Consider the following 21,077-nt stretch of genomic DNA (forward strand, 5'->3'; position numbering starts at 1 on the left):
ATGGTGCTGCCACGCTCAGAACGGTTTTGGAACGTCCGTTTTGAAAAAGACTTTGGAATTGGTTTGTTAACCACATAAAGTAATTCAGCCTCAATGTTTCATGAAGTTTAAACTGTATGTATTTCAAGCTCCATAAAATCCAAAATAAAACCAATCCAGCTAAGTCCCCAGGTTCTGGCTCGAACGACTCTGCTCTAAGAAAATAAAAAGAGATAAACTATCAGCCCTACATGCGGGTGTTCAGCTGTCTGCTGAAAAACTGAGAAACTGACCTATCATTCCGTCAGATAGATGTTTTTTTATATAATGTTTTAAAACAACCCTTGGTTTACTGTTAGGAGTAAGTACACTCTGCCCCCAGCCCTCTTGCGAGGAACACGATTATGCTGGCTCCTAAGCCACTGCGTTTCTCTGGAGACGCCCTGCTGCTGCCCCCCAATCCTGCACCCCAGCCACTCCGGTCAGATTCCCAAGCTGGGGACACCGAACCACTGTGACTGCCTTCGGCCAATCCGTCGCGAAACCGTTGTGGCCCTGCCCCCACCCCCATCACGGGCAATGTGGAAGGTGATGAGGTGCTGGCTGGGCGGCCCAGAAAGAAAGCGAAGCTGAACGGTGTGTTGGTGGGACGCTACACGAGTGCCCAAGAACCTCCTCGTCACTAAAGGACGATGCTCCAGAGAAAGGAAACCCCCGACAAAGGGTGGCTGTGACCAGCAGTAAGTGCACACAGCTATTTATACTTAAAACTCAGCCCCGCAACAGGGAGAACTCCCTCAATGATGGTGTTGTGTGATTTGCTACATAAATTTGAGCAGGGCCAAGTGTCATCTCAAAGAGCACAGCTGTGGGGAAAAGGTGGTGGGGGCCCAGTTACCTAAGGATGCATAGGACCCCGGAGGCAAGGCTGCTGCAGAGCTGAAAGGTGTAGCGCCTGAGGCCGACGAGACCTTGGACTTGGCACTGGCTGCTGCATTCACATCAATATCGCTTCGAGACCGCTGGAGGGAGCCAGTCGTGGACACGGACTTGGTACTGACCGTAGAAGCTTGCGAGGCAAAGGAGGAAACGTCAGTGAGGACTACGCTAGAACTGTAAACACACGCTATTCCAAATTATTTGGTCCTTCCTACCAAACTGTAATGAAGGCTGGAGTGCACATGCACCGACACAGCATCTCCGGGTCACCGAAGACAGAATTCAGCCACCGCTGAAGAACCACAGTCATACATGCTTTACATTTGTTTCCTTGAGACTATGAACCCCAAAGAAACGGATCCTGTTTCTGGGTAACGTGAGAAGTGAGATCCTGAAGGAGCGCCCAGGTGTGGACACTTCCCTCAGGCCGGGGCCTAAGCGTGTCCTGACTCACATGCCCTAACACTCCCGGGGACCGGCCCGCTCTCCCACCTCTAACAGCTGCTGTGCTGCTGCTGTCGCTCAGTCTGCACTCTCTTATCAAGTGACCAGGGCAAAGCGGCAGCACTGTTTGGGGAGAGTCCACATGCTGGAGGGGGATGGGCATGCAAAGGTCAGGGGGCTCCACTTCTGCCTGCCTAAGGCCGCCTGAGCGCGGGTTCCTCAGAGCCATCGTCCCCGGGACGGCGGGGCTCTGCCAACCCCAGCGGGAACGCCGAGAGCGGCCCACGCTGCAAACCTGAGGGGGACCTCAGGCGGGTCACCGGCCACCAGCAAGAGAACAGCCTCTGGGAGCGGTAGTGACAGCCCCCGACCACCTCCTCCGCGGCCGCCAGTCTTACCTCTAGAGGTGGTGCTTCCAGTAGGACTTCTTTTGGCAGAGAGCGGCCGGCTGAAATGTATACACACGTCTCGTATTATCCAAGAGGCACTTCTGCGTCCACACAAGTACAGTCTACACAGGAAGCTGGGAGGCTGAAGGAACTACTGCAGAATTTTCAGAATTTTTCAGGTAGCTGGGACCACAATCTAATCAATCCCCAACTTCGGACAAAGCTTTAGCATGATATTCGGGACCACCTCCCAGACATAAGAGCGCAGCCATAACTGGGACAGGACTTAGACACACAGCACGAGGACGAGAATACGTTTACCCCCAGGTGCCGAACGACCTCCCTTTTCAGACCTGTCGCCAAGCTGACACTCATATTCTCTCAGAAGACCCCTTTGAGAACTCACTCACTGGACTGCAACCCATATTCTGGGACGGCCGTGTAAATCTCAGCAGCCACTGCGCATGGCGGAGGCAGAGGCCCCACTCCTGACCGTTCCCAACTGTACCTTACATAGTGGAGCCCGTCGGGGGGGAGGGGAGATTAGCCCAGGCATGTATGTGTAAAAGCCCGGCTGGAACCTGTGTTCTCATGGAGCAAACCTCTAAGCAGAAAAGCACAGCGGGGGGCCTACTTCAGACTCTCCTGGGAGCTGGAGGACGAACGGTCGGACTGCGGCAGGGACACGATGCTGTCCGAATTCCTCAGGTGGGACTGCAGGGCCTTCTGGTAGGAGGATTCCAGGGTGTGGTATAAGTGCTCCGCCTCTCTGCTGAAGTGACTGTGGAAACCCCAGTAGCACCTGCGGAGACACGGCCGGCCACGGTCAGGACCACGCGGGGCCTTCAGCCAGCGCCGCGGCCCACCGCGGGACGCGGTCAGGGACCAGAATCCTCGGCTGCCTGCTGCCGGGAGCGGCACAGGACCGGAGGGGAGAGTGAACAAAGGCAGCCTGGCACAGATCCTGCCCCACAACTTGCTGGCTCTTCTGACACTGGACAAGTTACCTGGCTTCTCTGAATCTCAGTCTTGTTTATAAAATGAATACTAAAGGGCCTAACCTTAGGGGGGATGGAGCTGAAACATCTAGAACTAGACCCAGAACATGGAGGGGACTCGTTGACAGCAGCTCTTCCACGTGCTGTTGACGCTCGTGGATTTGAAGTATTTACAGTTGTTGTAGAGGACGTACAGCAGAGCGGCGCAGAGACGTCCCTGGCTACCTGAAGTCTGCACTGCACAGTGACACAAGAACCAGAAAACACCAGGGAGGGTGGTGTACACACCAGGGTAAAAGTTGCTAATGCAGGTGACTAACGAATCGATTCCTAATAGTCACTCACGTCCATCAGCAAGGTGCCTTAGTTTGGCAAAAACTACCCAAGCTGAGAGTATGACAAGCACTGGAGCGTTTCAAGGTCCTCCTAAGACCTCAGACACCAGGGGAACGGCATTTAACTGAGAGAGCAGCCACAGGGCAGCACAGACTTGGCCAGGACGTGTGAGTGCAGCTAGGTCAAATAGGAATGTTCCAGGTGAGGAGAACAGAATACCTGTGTCAGGTGGAAGACAGAAAGACTGGGGGGCGGGGGGGGTTTCACAGCCCTTACTACACGCTGCCCAAGTTGGAGTGAGTCTCAGCATCTGATTCCTGTGTCACAAGGACACAATTATTCTGGAGGGCACTGAATGCATGGCCACGGCCACAGGATGGAGGAGCGTGACCAGCCCTAATTTGGCAAACTGCCTCAAATGCGGGATGGCGAGTGTACATCACTCTTGCGGGAAGCCCCAGTCTCCCGATGCCTGCCAGCCCCTCACCGCATCACCCCTGTGGGAAGCCCCAGCTTCCCGTCACCTGCAGCCCCTCACCACCCTCTCACTTCCAGAGCAGCCACCTGATGCCTGCAAAGCTGTCCTCTCAGGGGAAGGATCCCAGGGACCGTAATTTTTCAAGGAAAATCAAAAGGTCCCTTTGGATTATGACCTGGCTTTTAACAGAGCCTAATGAGTAAGTCTGAGCATGCAAACAAGTGCTTTTTGGATTCGTGGAATAATTTCTCATAAATTTAAAAATGAACATTTTATTATATACCTCAGACCTGTTTATATTAAAAAAATGTCAATCAGTCTTTTTTTAGGCCTGGGCACTGAACAACCTTCTACACAAAAAAAAAAAAAGAGAGAGAGAGAGAGAGAAATACTGTGAAACGGCTTTGGGGCTCATATTTAATAGTCATGAATAACAAAGCATTGTTTATATAACTTAACAAGATGTTTTTTCAGTTTTCTTTTTTTGAGAGAGAGTGCTAGCAGGGGAGGAGCAGAGCGAGGGGAAGGGAAAAGATGCTAAGCAGGCTGCGTACTGTTGGTACAGAGTCCGACGTGGGGCTCAATCTCACAAACTGTGAGATCATGACCTGAGCCAAAATCAGGAGTCAGACTCTTAACCAACTGAGCCACCCAGGCTGCCCATTTAACAAATTTTTTAATAAGGCAATTTAGGGACTTCTGGGTGGCTCAGTTAGTTAAGCATCCGACTGTGGCTCAGGTCATGATCCCAAAGTTCACGGGTTCGAGCCCCTCATCAGGCTCGGTGCTGACAGCTGGGAGCCTGGAGCCTGATTTGGATCTGTGTCTCCCTCTCTCTCTCTGCACTGCACCACCCCCCAGCTTGTTCTCTGTCTCTCTCTGAAAAATAAACAAACCACAACAAAAAAAATAAGGCAGTCTAAATATCTGAAACATAAAAACAGTGGATTAAAAATAAGTGGTGTACAATAAACACTTACTTTCTGGCTTCTATCCTTGCTTCGGAATCGGCGTCGTGTATTCCCTTCTTAATTGTTTCGGCTAATACTGATATGTGTCTAGAAATTTAGGAGAGAAAGCCGTAATCATCATTAACATCTGGTTTTACGCACATGAAATCAGGTGTGAAAATTACAAACTGGCATTGTGGAACAACAGGCTTTGTCCCCAGTTAGTCAACTCTCACGCAGCTTAGAAAATGCAAGCACTCTCTTCCCTGCAACTCTCCTAACTTCTACCTCTATCCCGGTGTGCCCACCTCCACCCTTCCCCAGCCACCCCCATCTACATACCCTGCGTGTGAGTTTGTTAAACAAGGGCTGATTTTTTTCCCACCGTGCTTATTTAGCTTCATCTTTTATGAACCCAGCCAATAAGACTCCACTTTTCCATGGCCAGTGCTAGTTTCTATGGCAATTATGAGGTAATAATAACCTTGATACTGAAGCGGTTACCTGCATCACATTTCTATAAATAAACACAACGGCTTTTCAAGTTCCACTGTGTAACATGAACAATTGTATAAAATCATGTAACAGTGTTATACATAGGTATTTTCTTTAGTTACGTTCTGCCCTCGCAGAGAGGAAATTATTAAAGTGTCTCTTTGAATATCTAACAGCGTTTTAAGAAAGGAGAAAAAAGCTGGAATGAAATCAGTCTCATAGAATAAAGAGTAGTTACCAATCTGACAGCCCCTTCAGAGTCTTGCCTCATTTCTTCATTCATTAACTAGTTAGCAAGTGCTTGCCAAGTGGTGGAGGCGAAGGAAGGAGGAGACAAAGGAATGCACAAGGCTAGGTATGAGTTCTTCACACGTGACTGTTCTATTCCCATGTCCTCACATCAAATCCCTCGTTCCAATTCCCCCCTCTAAATTCTAAAACTATCGCTATCAGGAGATTAGAGAATAAGAAAGGACTGAAAAAATGTGTGACTATCCTCTAGATTCAAGACCTCTGTGGATGAAATTTTACTTCTGGCAGGCATGGCTTTGTTTCCTCTGACCCCTGCAGTATGGAATGGGACTCCCATAAGTAATTCCAATAGGAAAATGATTAGTATGCTGTAAACGTCTTCACAAACTAAGTAACAGGAAAAAATGGGTGGCAAATCGTCTATTCTCTCTAAATTTAATGCAGAAAGAATAACAGGCACCTGAAATTCAAAGGAACTAAAAATGGCAAAGAATGAATCTTAAAATTAAGAGACCTGCTCAAGAATTCTGCCATAATCCTAACTTTGATCTTGATGATATGAAATTAACCACACACCAACCTGAATAAGGAGAAAACTGCTGAATGTCTGAGACAGGGGATCAAAAGGAAAACCTTCAGTTGAGTGAAGCTCTTTAAGGACTTAAGAGTCACACCAGGCCTACAAAGAGCAGCTCGAAACACTTACTTGGCTGGAAGTGACACGATGTCAGGCAGCTGGCTGAGAGTCAATAAGGAGTTAATTGTGGTTGACTTCTGGGAAAGAAGGCAGAGTACGAAGACCCCAAGATACAACTAGGTAACACCCACAACTGTGGAGATAACCCAGAAAACTACCTGAAGATTGGCAGACAGATTCTCCACAGCTAAGTGTAGAGAGGAGGCCACCCTGAAGAGGGCAGGAAGGGCACAGACATGGTCGGGAGCTAACCGAGCCCACCGGCTTTCCCCAAGAGGGAGAGACACTAGGGACATGCACAGGGGAGAGGACCCAACCCTGACACCAAGCACCCCAGACACAAGAATCCACATGAAAACCAGAGGAGCATATTTGAGTTCTTACCATCATGGGGGCTTAACACCTGAACATCTAAAAATCAGCAGGAGGGCAATAGGAAACTGAGGCCCCACCCTTAAAGAGTACAGCCGTCCCTCAGAGATACAGCTTAGAAGCAACACTTTGAAAAATGCCTGGGGTATACAAGAGGGAGATTTCTTTACTAATCTCTAAGCATGTGGAGTAGGGGGTGGAGGGGTATGGCGCTGGATCCTTAGGAGACTTCTCCAGGGACAAGAGCTAGCAGGTCTGCTGCCTAGGCACATGAGCACTTGCAGGACCCAGCTCGGTGCCAATAGGCTCCACCGAGCTTGCTAGCAGCGTGCCTGCCTCTTCCTGGGGACACACCCCTCCAGCCAAGCCTTTGTTCCAGGTTCCAGGTTCCAGGTCTTTCCCCCACAGCAAACCTCTGCAAAACTTGCTACACTGCCTGCCCTGAGACCGTACTCTCCTGGGACCCTGCCTCCTCCAGGACATCCTTGGCCAGAACCCACGCAAACCAGTACTGTAAGCTGGCAGGGGGCAAGCAGTGCTGACAGGGATCAGCACTTCTGCAACGTGAACCCTGCCCTGGGGAAGGAGGGGAAGAAGGAAGACAAGCACACACACAGTCGACTGAGGCCCTAGCAGTGGGCTGCAGTCAGACAGCTGGTCTAACGAACCCACCGATGAAAGTTTCTCATGGGAGAACACAAGGGTAGTGTCCAGCAGTTTGGTACCACCACCTCTCTGGCAAACCCCCAGTCAGAAGTGACTCAAGCCCAGGTGGCCCTAGACTGGCCCAGTAACAACATAACAATCAAATGCTGCCCACTCTGGGCAGAGAGCCAATGCAGACAACTGGCCTGAAAGAAAAAGTGGCTCAGCCTCAATAGCGCGGGGCACACACAATACACATAGAGACACCCTTGAAGTGCCAGGTTCTGGTGAACAGGGGACACTGCACTGCAGGGCACTACATGACCTCTTCCTCATAAGGCCAGTACCTTCAAAAGCAGAAGATGCAGCTGACTTCCCTAACACAAAGAAACACAGAGTTAGACAAAATGAGGAGAGAGAGGAATTATGTCCCCAGTGTAAAAACAAGACAAAATCACAGCAAAAGACCTAAACAAATTGGAGGTAAGTAATATGCCTGGTAGAGAATTTATTTTTTTTTTAAATGTTTTTTTATTTATTTTTAGGAGAGAGAGAGAGAGAGAGAGACAGCGTGAGCAGGGGAGGGTCAGAGAGAGAGGGAGTCACAGACTAAAACAGGCTCCAGGCTCTGAACTGGCAGTCAGCACAGAGCCCGACGCGGGGCTCGAACCCACGAACCGTGAGATCATGACCCAAGCGAAAGTCGGACGCTTAACTGACTAAGCCACCCAGGCGCCTCCTTTTTTTTTTTTTTTTTAAATGTTATGCCTGGTAGAGAATTTAAAGTAATGGTCACAAAGATACTCACTGGACTTGAGAAAAGAGTGGAGGACCTCAGTGAGACCATTAACAAAGAGATAGAAAACATTAAAAAGAACCAATCAGAGATAAAGAACTCAATAACTAAAATTAAAAATACACACAGGGAAGAAATAGTAGAATAGATAGAGCAGAAGAAAGAAGCAGCAAGTGAGGACAGAATAATGGGAAGCAATCAAGCTGAAAAGGAAAGGTGGAAAAAATGAGAAGACTTAGGGCACCATCAAGTATAGTAACATTTACATAATAGGAAATCCCAGAGAAGAAGAGAGAGAAAAGGGGGCAGAAAATTTATTTGAAGAAATAATAGCCGAAAACTTCCCAAATCTGGGGAAGAAAACAGAAATCTAGATCCAGGTAGTATTGAGAGCCCCCAATAAAAACAACATAAGGAGGTTTACATCAAGACACAGTAATTAAAAAGTCAGAAGGAAGTGAAAAAAAGTGAATTTTAGAAGTAGCAAGATAAAAGAAAACAGTTACATATGAGGGAAACTCCTTAAGGCTATCTATTGATTTTTCAGCAGAAACTTGGCAAGCCAAAAAGGAGTGGCATGATGTATTCAAATGCTGAAAGAAAAAAATTCTTCAGCCAGGAATACTCTCTCTCATCTTCTCTTCCAAATGATAGCCTTGCTGCATAGAGTTTTCCAGACAAATGAAAGTTAAAGAAATTCATCACCCCTAAACCAGTCCTATAAGAAATGTTAAAGTGAACTTTCTGAGTGGAAAGGAAAGACCATAAGCAGGAGTAAGAAAAGCAGAAAGCACAAAAGCAGTAAAATTAAGTCTTTCTATAAAAATCCATCAAGGATTCACAAAATTAAAGGATATAAAGTATAATACCGCATACATAAAACATGGAAACAGAGGAGTAAAGAATGGGTTCAAACTTATGCAATCATCAACTCTACACTGCTATATGCATAAAATGTTATACACAAACCTAATGGCAACCACAAATAAAAAAAACAGTAATACATACACAAACAATAAAGAGAAAGGAAGCCGAATATATCATTAAAGAAAATCAGCAAACCGTGAGAAGGGAGCAATTAAAGAAAGGAACAGAGAATAAGTACATAAACAATGCTAAAATAAGCAACAAAATGGCAATGAAAGTACATACCTATCAATAATTACTTTGAATGTAAATGGACTAACCGCTCCAATCAAAAGACACAGGGTGACAGAATAGATAAAAAAGTAAGACCCATGTCTATGCTGCCTACAAGAGACTCATTTCTGATCTAAAGATACACACACACAGAAAAATGAAGGGATGGAAAAAGATCTATCATGCAAATGGATGTGAAAAGAAAGCTGGAATAGCAATATTTATAATGGGCAAACTAGACTTTTAAACAGTATATATCATTAAGGATCAATCCAACAAGAGAACAGAAGAGTTACAAATATTTATGCACCAAACATGGGTATCAACAAAATACTCAATACATAAAGCAGCAAGTAAGAAACATAAAGGAAGTAATCAGTAGTAATATAATTATAAAGGACTTTAACAACTCATTTGTATCAATGGATAGATCATCCAAACAGAAAATCAACAAGGAAACTGTGGCTCTAAATGGCACACTGGATCAGATGGATCTAACAGATATATTCAGAACATTCCATCCTAAAAGAGCAGAACACACATCCTCTTCAAGTGCACACAGAACATTCTCCAGAATAGAACACATATTAGGCCACAAAACAAGTCTTGACAAACTGTAAAAGATCAAAGTCATACAATGCATCTTCCAACCATAGCACTACAAAACCAGAAATCAACCACAAGAAGACCCAGGAAAGAGCACAAATACATGGAAGTTAAAGAATATGCTCCTAAACAATGAATGGATCTACAATGAAATCAACCATCAACCATGAAATCAAAGAAGAAATCAAAAAATACATGGAGATAAATTAAATGAAAACACCACAGTTCAAAATCTTTAGGATGTGATTAAAGCTATTCTAAGAGGGAAGTTTATAGCATCGCAGGTCTACCTCAAGAAGTAAGAAAAATCTAAAATAATCAACCTAACCTTACACCTAAAGGAGGTAGAATAAGAAAAGCAAACAAGATCCAAAACTAGTTGAAGGACGTAAATAATAAAGGTTAGAGCAGAAACAAACAAAATAAAAACTAAAAAGCAATAGAACAGATCACTGAAACCAGGAGCTAGTACTTTGAAAAGATCAACAAAACTGATCAACCTTTAGCTTGACTCATCAAAAGAAAAAGAGGACCTAAATAAACAAAATCAGAAACAAAAGAAAAATAATAACCGACACCACAGAAACACAAAAGATATGAGAATATTATGAAAAATTATATGCCAACAAATTGGACAACCTAGAAGAAACTGATAAATTCCTAGAAATATATAACTCCCTAAAACTAAAGCTATATAACTCTCCCAAACTAAAGCAGGAAGAAATAGAAAATTTGAACAGACTGACTAACAGTAATGAAACTGTATCAGTTAACCAAAAACTGCCAACAAACGAAAGTCCAGAACCAGATAGCTTCAGAGGTGGATTCTACCAAACATGTAAAGAAGAGTGAATACCTATTCTTCTCAAGGTATTCCACACAACAGAAGAGGAAGGAAAGCTTCCAAACTCATTGTATGAAGCCAGCATTACCCTGATATCAAAACCAGATAAAGACTACAAAAAAAGAGAACTACAGGCCACTACTCTGAAAAACACAGATGCAAAAATCCTCAACAAAATATTAGCAAACTTAATTCAACAATATATTTTAAGAAATCATTCACCACCAGCAAGTAGGATTCCTAGAATGCGGGGTGTTCGTTACTCACAAATCAATAAATGTGACACATCACAGCAACAAGAAAACGGATAAAAAACCATATGATCTTTTCAATGGATGCAGAAAAAAGCATTTGACAAAGTACAACAAGTCATGATAAAAGATATACAGTGGAATTATTACTCAGCCATAAAGAAGGAGATTCTGCCATTTGTGACAACATGGACAGATCGAGACCTAGATATCTAGAGGGTATAATGGAAGTGAAAGAAGTTGGTCAGAGAAAGACCAATACCATATGATCTCACTCATATATGAAATTTAAGAAACTAAACAAAGAAAAAAAGAGATAAATTAAAAAAAAACAGACTCTTTTAAAAAACTTTTTAAAGTTTATTATTTTTGAGAGAGACACAGACAACATGAGTGGGGGAAGGGCAGAGAGAAAGAACCCCAAGCAGGCTGTGCACGTGGCCAGCTGGATATGGGGCCCGAACTCACAAAACCATGAGATCATGACCTGGGCTGAAACCAAGAGTGAGATGCCTAACCACCTGAGTCACCCAGGCTCCCCTAAAACACAGACTCTTCAACTAGAGAGAACAAACTGACAGTTGTCAGAGGGGAGGTGGGTGGGGGAATGGGGGAACTAGATGAAGGGCATTAAGAGGACACTTATCATGAGAAGCATGAACATGTGCAGAATTACTGAGTTACTGTTGTACACCTGAAACTAATGTAACAGGATGTTACCTATACAGGAATTAAAAAATAACTTTAAAAAGGTTAACTGTGGCTTCGTAGGGTATGCTGCACATTGGTCCACATCTCTAGGCACACAACACCGTCATCAATAAAATTCACTAAAAGCTTCTGCCAATATTAAGTGCCTTGCATCAGTAGAAATAACAGATGTAGTCATGCAAAGAAATGCTTAGATTCCTTTGATTGCTACAAAAAAGCACGTTGGACCACTTGTTGAGACATTAAATATCAAGATTCAATTCAGAGGGGGAAAAACAGCCAATGAAATGCTTACCGTTCCAGTGAATGTGTCTGCCATTCTTGTAAAAGTAAATCTAAAAATTCAAAACAGCGCCTAAAGATTGTGAAGAAAAAAATGTATCATTTAGTCATTTTTATGTTACAGAATATAAAAGCTTTTTTTCTTCCCACACTACTTTTTGGAACTGGTAAATTCCTTGTAATTACTAAGTTTCAAAAAATGGAACATAGAGTTGGAATCCACAGTGACTGAGAACCTAATCAAGTATCTATGTGATCAGAAAGCAGAAACACAGACATAGAAGAGACAGGATACAAAAGTCCCCCTCAAATCAGAAACTGCGGCCTTGTGGCAACATTACTGAAAGAGCCTATCACTGCCATTTGTTTTGTTTAATTTTTTTAATGTTTTATTTATTTCTGAGAGAGAGAGAGACAGCGTGAGCAGGGGAGGGTCAGAGAGAGAGGGAGACACAGAATCCGAAACAGGTTCCAGGCTCTGAGCTGGCGGTCAGCACAGAGCCCGACGTGGGGTTCTAACCCACAAACCGTGAGATCATGACCTGAGGCGACGTCGGACGCCTAACCGACTGAACCACCCAGGCACCCCTGCCATTTGTTTTTATACCACCTCAAAGAACATGTTCATACCAGATGTACAAGTGCAAAGAAGATCAGTGTATGTTATTACAGAAACAAGCAATCGCTTCTTGCATCCACTTCACAGAGTGCCTTGTACCAAAAAAAAGGTAAAAAATACCCTGAAAAACCAAGTGCTTTCCAAAGTTTCCTAAGGTCCTAGGTAGTGCTTCAAACGGATTTTTCCCGAATTACTCATCTATTTTCCTCTCTTTAATCTCTCAACATCCCTTCTCGTCAAGCCTTTTCACCTTTGTAATCTGTCTTGGTCTGATTTGTGCACAAAAACAATTCTGGTCTCATCTCCTTTGGATTACATCACTGCTTTGGGTCCCACTTTGTTAGAACTTTTCAGAGTCCAGTCCAGGGTCTTTCTCTTTGTGGGGGTAAATCTTAGCTGTCTCAGGGACTCCTTCAAGGAAACAAGGAAGAGGGTAATTTTTCTCTAATGACAAGACTTTCGTTCCCATGATCCTCTCAATTCAAAACCTCATAATCCATATAATTAATTACTCAGTAAATCTTTAATAAACCTACCCTAGATGTTAGAGATAACAATGGTAACCAAGACATAAACCAGCAAACAAGACAGACAAGGAGCAGTTCCCATGTGCTGGAGCACAAGGGAGCTCTTCTTAGAAGCACACAGAGCCATTCAGACCGGGGGCTGCCAACAGAGTGTGTGTGTGTGTGTGTGTGTGTGTGTGTGTGTGTGTGTGTGTGTGTGTACACGTACGCACACAGAGCCATTCAGACTGGGGGCTGCCAACAGTGTGTGTGTGTGTGTGTGTGTGTGTGTGCGTGCGTGCGCGCGCGCGCGCAGGGTGGCTGTGAAGCAAACTTTCTCCAAGGAAGGACACTGACCCACACCCTCTCTCCTCTGTCACTCCCCCACCCTGGCTCCAACCTAGGCCATGTTTATTCTACTCCTCCTCCATTCCTCAGGTCATTTCCGGTCTGATTTTTCTGGTCTCTCTTTTTCTTTAACATGTGTGCACATGTTTATATTTATCTATCTCTCAGTGAATACTGCCGTCTTTGGTGCTAATTCTGGCCTTAAATGTGTGTGAGAACAATCAATTTAATAAAAAAGATGACCTTTAAGTTGGGTTTTATTTTCCACTTTTCAGATTAACAAAGAAGTATTATCAACGTTGGCATCATTTAACATATCATTATTTAAACACATCAGGTTAGGACTCGTCCCTTTTCTTTACCAACTCCTGCTCATCATTCGAAATGCAACTCAATTTTCAACCTGCCTATCAAGCGGCACTGGAATATACCAGTTGGTTTTAATCACTGCTCTCTAAATTCCTCAGTCCCCGCTACGGGTGTTGTAACTCACTCTTACATTGCTTTGCATTATTGTTTTTAATCTCCCTACCTAAATGATAAACCTCCTCAAAGGCAGGGAGACTGTGAGATCCATTTCTCACAACTTCTACGAAGCAGAGCTAGGTACTGGCTGAGGACCTGACAGCAGTGCACTTCCTGGATTACGATGACTTCCTTGGTTCTCGTTACCTATCTGCAAGCAAAGGGACCAGAAGGTCCCTGTAACTTCTTTCAGCATTACGACACGAGGTTCTGACTGATACGTACTCTGACTAAATGTAAGAACAGTAATCTGTGTGACTCTGAAAGTGGTAAAGGGGGAGACATCTCTATTGTCACAGTGAGTCTAGGCTACTACTTGTTTAGCAGCAAAGGCCAGAATCGCTAAATTCTGTGGACTGAACACTGTTCCACCAAATTCCCATGTCCTAATGCCCAACATGATGCTATCTGGAGAGGGGGTCCTCAGGAGGTCATTAGGTTCACGTGAGTTCATGAGAGGAGGGCTCTCATGAGTGGGCCAGTGCCCTTCTAAGACAAAACCCCATACGGCGTGCCACCTCTCTCTGCCATGTGAAGACACAGCAAGAGGTCGGCCACCTGCAAGCAACCTCATTAGAACTCAACCACGCTGGCACCCTCATCTCAGATCTCCAGCCTCCAGAGCTGTGAGGAAACCCAGTTCTGCTGTGGACCACACAGTACGTGGGATCTCGAGGTGGCGGCTCAGGCCGATTAAGACACTAACATCCTGCAACAAACATCCGTGCCACTCATCGGAGGAACCTGGTCTTACACATTCTGATGTTCTCTCAGAAAACCTAAAACCATAGTGACAGCAGCAGCAGCAGCAGCAGCAACAAATTCTAATGATTGGTACCGTTTATTAAGCTAATACTAGGTGCTGAACCCCCTTACTCAATGACTGAACCCCCAGAACAGCTCTGCCTCAGGGATATTCTGGGTCCCAGCGGGTCAGACGATCAGTCAGTGGAAGAGGTAATGCCTCAGCTGCAGTCCTCCAGGTTCTGAAGTTCACTACCATCCCTCTCATCTCCGGAAGGAGAGGCTGAACTGCGGGTCAAGGGGAGACTGCGTTCCTCAGTGACGTACAAGTGAGCCACACAGTTAGAGAGGAAGGCGCCAATTTCTTCCTTCCTGGCTTTACAAATGTGGATGATTCCGTGTTGCTCCCTCATGACTCCCACAGAGCTGTTAATAAGATGGCTATCAGGCCACCTCATGCTCAGCAGGTTCCCCTACGGTGGAAACCCGACAGCCAATGTGACATGCCAGCAAAGGAGGGAGATGGAGGGCAGCAAAAGTAAGCTGGTTCCAAGCTCAGACTAAAGGGCTCTTCCACTGGGCTAGGATCAGACACAGAACTTCAGAAATGTGGTCAAGAGTCCGCTGCCCAGGCCAGCCATTAATTTACCCTAGGAAGCTCCTGATAAGGTCCACTGATGTCCACGAATCCCGTCAAAAATCAACATAAAATAGTGTGTGCGTTTACATTTTCTTGGGAATGGGGCCACAGATTTTATTAGAGTCTCAGCAGTCAAGAAGCACAGATCCCAGCTAGAAGAGGCCCTACTCCTGGGATGTGATCTAGGGCAACTCGCACGGACACAAGCTGAGGCAGAGAACAAAGACCTAGCTACCTGGGTGGTGTCTCCTGGCCAGGATTCAGAATCCCAGAAATCACAGTCAGAAGGCAGAGAGAACATCTGCCTCCTCCTACCTATGTCAGTAGTAAAGAGCTACCATTAACTTTTATAACGTTTTTCTTTTCCTTGCGTGCAACTACTGCTTTCATTCAAAGGGGTACACCAACGACTTAGGTAGAGGGACTATCTCAGAAAAAATGTATAGGCTGTCTTCTACCTCACTCTCTCCAGAATCCCTTTCCATTAACTCACAGACAGACATACGTTCTCTCCCTCTCCCTCTCTGTCTCTCTCTGTCTCTCTCTGTCTCTCTCTCTCTCTCACACACACACACACACACACACACACACACACACACAAATAATGGAGGTTGTCCAAATTTATTTTCCAGACTATTTAGATCATGATCCCTCAATCCAAAGGTATTGCTGTGATCTTAAAATAACTTTAACATCTCAAACATGAATTTGTTTCCATGGAGGGAAATGTGGAACTTACTTTGGTTTTTAAACAATTCAAAAATAACAAGAAAGCTGTTTAAAAATTTACCTTCTAACTGCGACAGACTTAGAGGTACAGTTGCTTGTTATGACAGGTATTAGCCTAGGGATGTGTGTGTGCTGCAGAGAAGAACAAAAACAGAGGTGAGCACTTGAAAATACAAAACTAAAAACTAAGACAACCATTTCCTTAGTAAACTACCTAAAGCACATATATATTCAGATTAGAATGTCGCTGAGCTTAAAAAGGAAAAAAATTCCACTGGGTATTGCCAAAGGCCAGGACAAAATTCACAGAGCCCAAACAAAGCACCCAATGATATGTAAATAAATCTAAGAGCAAAACAAATCCCTGGTGGGAAGTCTAAATAATCTGGCAGTGGAGATCTAAGTGAGTTCAAAAGGGGTCAGCAGAGCAATGTGTTTTGCTACTGTTTCAATGGGAATATTCAATGATGGCTTTGGGTTTATTATTTCAAGTAGGCAGTGCAAATAGAACTAAAAATAATACAAATAAGTAACCCACAATCAGGAGTATTCTGGGTAGATTTTAGCATCACCAAGTCCCAGTTTCAAAGGTTGCCTCTGGGGAAAACGGACTTGAAGGTGGGGAGAAGGTGATGCAGAGAATGTTCATTTTAAGCCTTTGTGAGCTATTAGGTTTAAATGGAAACATGTATATAAATTACTTGGATAATTATTTAAACTTAAATAAATGAATGTTTAGAAACCTGAAAAGAACACTTTGTCCCTGGGCTTAAACACAAGTAATTAAATAAAAACTTTAGGTGAATTAACAAAGCCACAGCACAAATACCTAGAATGGAATGACTGGGGATAAAGAACCAAGTGTAACCCCAGAAGCAGATGCAGACACTCAAATATTTAAAGCCAACGATGAATAAATAATCAACACATCAATAGGTATACACCATATCCATAATTCACATTATGGAGTCAAAAAAAAGTCTCATATAGGATCACTGAGGGGGAGGCTGATTTGTATGTACAACCTGGTTCCAACTGTATATAATCTTGCTAATGAAAAATGCCTCCAGCACTGCTTATCAACCATCAGTTATTGCCATTTGCTTATTCTATGTACGGCCCCCAAATATACTTACCCGAATGATTAACCTAACAGCTACAACACCGGAAGTGGCCATAATTTTGGCACTGTTTGGAATTAAATTAAAGATAGTTGGCATAATGGCTTCAGCTCCATGGTCAAATTTATTTCCCAGAACCGACGACAGATGCCTACAACAAGAAATGAATACTGCACTGTAGCTGCATTCCTTGCAAACAGTGAAACATAGAAACCTCTGAACATTATGTAAGGCTTTCGTTTAAAGTTATCTGGAGATAAAAAGCAAGGGTCTAAGTAAGTTAAAAATATTGCCCATGTGCATGCTGTGGGCTTGGCCAACAGACATTAGCCCATGAGCTCGTTCCTTTTGTTTTTTAAATAAACCATTTCCATCTAATTGGTCTTAAAATAGCAGAAGACAGGGGTGCCTGGGTGGTTCAGTTGGTTGCATGTCCGACTCCGACTCAGGGCATGATCTCACGGTTCATGAGTTCAAGCCCCACACCGGGCTCACTGCCGTCAGTGTGGAGCCTGCTTCGGATCCTCTGTCCCTCTCTCTCTGCCCTTCCCCCACTTGTGAGCTTGCTCTCTCTCTCTCTCAAAAATAAATATAACGTTAAAATTTTTTTAAATAGCAAAGTAAAAATTGATCATATAAATTAAATATAAAAATGAGAGGGCTCCCTCACCCTCCTTCCCTTTTGCCTGTTAAAAACCTTTCACACGTACTATACACATGCTTCCGTGTCTGACACTAGGCGAAGGTGTAAACAGCCCGCTGCTGCTGCTGCTTTGATACCAACCCTGACACACTTTTCAACACAGAAGTTCCAGCTGCAAACACTATACGGTTCTGGCTAGGGTAAGATTTTACTGTAGTATCTGCCTCTGACTTTCTACTCTATAGATACAGTTGTCTTCTAGAAACAAACAAAAATTCTAATAATCATGCTATATCCTGCCAGCAAAATCAATGAAAAAGCTGAGGTGCAAGTTTATAATATTTTTTTTCTGCATTATTAATGATAATTGCTCCAAGTTTAAAATAGAGGCTTCAGAGCTGAGTCACTGAATAACATTTAAAATCTGTCAAACTTAACATAACTGGGCAGGAAATACAGTTAACACTGTAAGAGCAACAGACGTATAAACGGAATAGGTCTTGGAGACCAGTCAGGACACACGTTAAAGAGACCCGCGGGGCACTCTCAGTGCACCATCTCTGACACACCTCGATGGACTACCTTAGCATGTGTGAGAATCTGAAGCAGGATGGTCCTTACCCCAACGTGATACAAGCTTCCCGCACTACCTGAGACCGCAGGTCCTTAGCAGATAGTTTAAAGGCTCCATCCAAAAGACGCAAGTGTTGAAAGAAGTTATCATACTCAGCAGCACCAGCCAAAAGTAAAGATCTGATCTTTTTTAGCTGGTGGGACGGAGAAAATGAGAAAATGAAGAGACACACACAATTCTTAAAATAGGACATAAGAAACAAAGCCATCAAATGTGAGAAATCAATATCAAAGTTAACAGATAACAAAAGTTTTCCCAAAAGAATTCATCCATTTCGGTGTCAGCTACCATACTGAGCAGATCTACATACCACAAATAATAAGTGTTAAACGTAGTATCTCACAATTCTATAAAATAGGCATTTTAACTAGAAACATTTTAGTTCCTCCCCTAAAGCTTCCAATCCCCAACACCCAACTCTTAACTGCCATTAGTTGAATGACTCACAGAAAGAAGCAATCCTACAGTCGGCTGTATAGTACCCTCTGCTATAGGATTACTTAAAGGGTAGTCTGAGTTTAAATGGAATGTAGCAATAATTTGATGGCCAAACTTCCTACCAGCCAACGACTGTAAAATAGCTTTCCTCAGATAAGAAAGATACACCCTCACTTTAATGTTCCCCTTACATTTCATTAACCCACTTTTTTAAATAGAGGGGAGAGAACTTTCTAACAAGTGATATGAAGGAAGAAAGGAAGAGATGGATACACACTGAAGATGCCACTAGGAAAAGCCGACTTACCGGCCACAATCACAATTAAATCTTGACTAAGGCAAGAGTGGAGGCTGTCTCCAGAGGGTCCACATTAGATCTTTTTTTTAAAGTACAGGATGTATTTAAAGGCACAGGTTGGCACGTTTTAAAAACAGAAAGAGAAATGAGGTACTCTACTAAAAGGGTTAAATGTAAATGTATTTAAGTGTAATTTATATTTAAAATATTTACTACTTAAAATTTATCAGATCTATACCCCAATTGCATAATTCAGTATTTAGAACATTTAAATAAATCTAATGAAAATGTAATCACATGAAGTCAACAGCTTACAGCATTTACTCTTTGCTCCCAGTCATGCTTGTCATCAGATAATATTTCCCTAATCTTGTTTATGGATTCTTCCAGGTCTCGGCTGGAATAAATCTGTAAGCAAAATTAATTTAGAACCAATGTAAGAAAATTTACAGAATAAGCAAAGATTAGTTTTTAATTGCACGAAGTCAAGAGTATTTGGTAAGTACAGTAAAAAAAAAATAATTTCATTTTTCAGAAGGATTTATGAGATAACCTCTAGAATGAGCTTCCTTCCATTGGGCATTGGGAATATATACCCACTAGATTCAATTCCCAAATATGGATAGCAAGGTTTCAAGAACAGCTTCACCATAAACTTAACAGGTGACCTCATGTACAGAAGAGAAAGAAGCCGATGGGGAACTGTCAATGATACACAGGTCATTTATTACCTTCAGTCTTATTTATAACACCACATTTGTTACTTCAACTCTTCAACTCTCTTTTTCATTTATGCTCACATCTTACTAATAAGATAGGTAGGAGAATAATCAGCTAACAATGATGCAAGCTGGGAACGTCAAGGACTTAAGGGAAGGATGAGCCTGAGCTGAGCCTATGATGCCGGGTTATCTGATTTATGGTCCGTATGGCAACCAAGCAACAGGTAACAAGTGATTCACGCAGGCAGAGCACCACATTCAATGCAGGCTGAGGACAAGTGTCATTAGCCCCCAGGCCCCAACGGAGGACACTGAGGCTCCACGCAGTTAAAATATGTATACCCCCGGGGCGCCTGGGTGGCTTAGTCGGTTAAGCATCCGACTTTCGCTTAGGTCATGATCTCGCGGTTCGTGGGTTCGAGCCCCGCGTCGGGCTCTGTGCTGACTACCAGCTCAGAGCCTGGAGCCCGCTTCAGGTTCTGTATCCCCCTCTCTCTCTGACCCTCTCCTGCTCATGCTGTCTCTCTCTCTCTCCTAGAAATAAATAAAAATATTAAAAAATATATATATGTAAAATATTAAAAAATATATATATATGTATACCCCAATCTTACAAGTAATCTCTGCTTCATCTGTCAGGCACTTAAATAAAGCATCAAGGTGGCACTACCTTGAGCTTTCATTAATCCCGTCTTCATAGCTTTTCAGACACCCCGGTCCCTGAAATTTACAATTTTTTCCAGGCATATTTCTTTGTTCTCACACCTAATCACTGATTTTTTTTTTTTTTTTTTTTTTATTTACATGACCTAACCCACAAGCATATTACTAGATCAAGCAAGCAGCTTCTCTCTGGTCCCTACTGAATGATCACTTTGGGCTTTGACCTTTGCTCTTCATTTCGGCCATAAAAGGCACGAGTGTCATCTCGTCGTCTCGAGGTAAAAAATAACTTGCCCAGGCAGGGACCTCACATATCACGTATTTGAAAACTGAAATTTGAAGGGAAGCCTATCTGTTTTTAATCAGACTCAAATACCCTCACTCACCTGTACTACAGGTACATCATCAAATGCTTTAATAAAGTCCTCTTCATCGACAGCACCAGCTCCTTCTTTTGCAGCTATAAAAAAGATTAATTTTCAAAACGTGAACAGTGTGCACAGAGGTAGTCTGAATACACACAATCTCCATTACATTATAGAAGATTTGTAACTTTTTTTAAAGGCGTAATAAAAATTTAGAGTGTTGTGGAACTGACAAACATTACTAGCTTTGAATTTCGAGATGAAATGTCGTGATTCTACAATACCATATACGTTAGCGTAACGTCACTTAAAGAGACTACTTGCTAAGAAGGACATTTAGCCTTTAAGGGATATAGATCAATTATACTGCAGTCGTTTCTGAATCTAATAAACGGGTATATAATAGAAAATTTAATCCTTCGGGGAATAAATTAGGTTATGTTATTTTTAGGCATCTAGTATAACAAAAGTGTGAAAT

At 43.4% G+C, this 21,077-nt stretch overlaps 1 protein-coding gene across 10 annotated transcripts in view; it reads right to left on the minus strand.

The window, feature by feature from the left end:
• The window catches only part of CLASP1 (cytoplasmic linker associated protein 1), a 264,293-nt gene that overhangs the window by 96,784 nt on the left and 146,432 nt on the right, over positions 1-21,077 (minus strand). For all 10 annotated transcript variants that reach the window (XM_039234904.1, XM_039234903.1, XM_039234905.1 and 7 more), the window contains exons 10-19: positions 20,621-20,694; positions 19,165-19,257; positions 18,101-18,246; positions 16,852-16,987; positions 15,777-15,847; positions 11,618-11,677; positions 4,544-4,621; positions 2,386-2,553; positions 1,761-1,810; positions 878-1,048 (exon numbers count right to left, since the gene is read on the minus strand). In XM_039234904.1, coding sequence (XP_039090835.1) covers positions 878-1,048; positions 1,761-1,810; positions 2,386-2,553; positions 4,544-4,621; positions 11,618-11,677; positions 15,777-15,847; positions 16,852-16,987; positions 18,101-18,246; positions 19,165-19,257; positions 20,621-20,694 — 1,047 coding nt within the window. The remainder of the gene's footprint in view (positions 1-877; positions 1,049-1,760; positions 1,811-2,385; positions 2,554-4,543; positions 4,622-11,617; positions 11,678-15,776; positions 15,848-16,851; positions 16,988-18,100; positions 18,247-19,164; positions 19,258-20,620; positions 20,695-21,077) is intronic.

This window comes from Hyaena hyaena, unplaced genomic scaffold (genome assembly GCF_003009895.1).
Source record: "Hyaena hyaena isolate Hyena2069 unplaced genomic scaffold, ASM300989v1 scaffold_91, whole genome shotgun sequence".
NCBI lineage: Eukaryota > Metazoa > Chordata > Mammalia > Carnivora > Hyaenidae > Hyaena > Hyaena hyaena.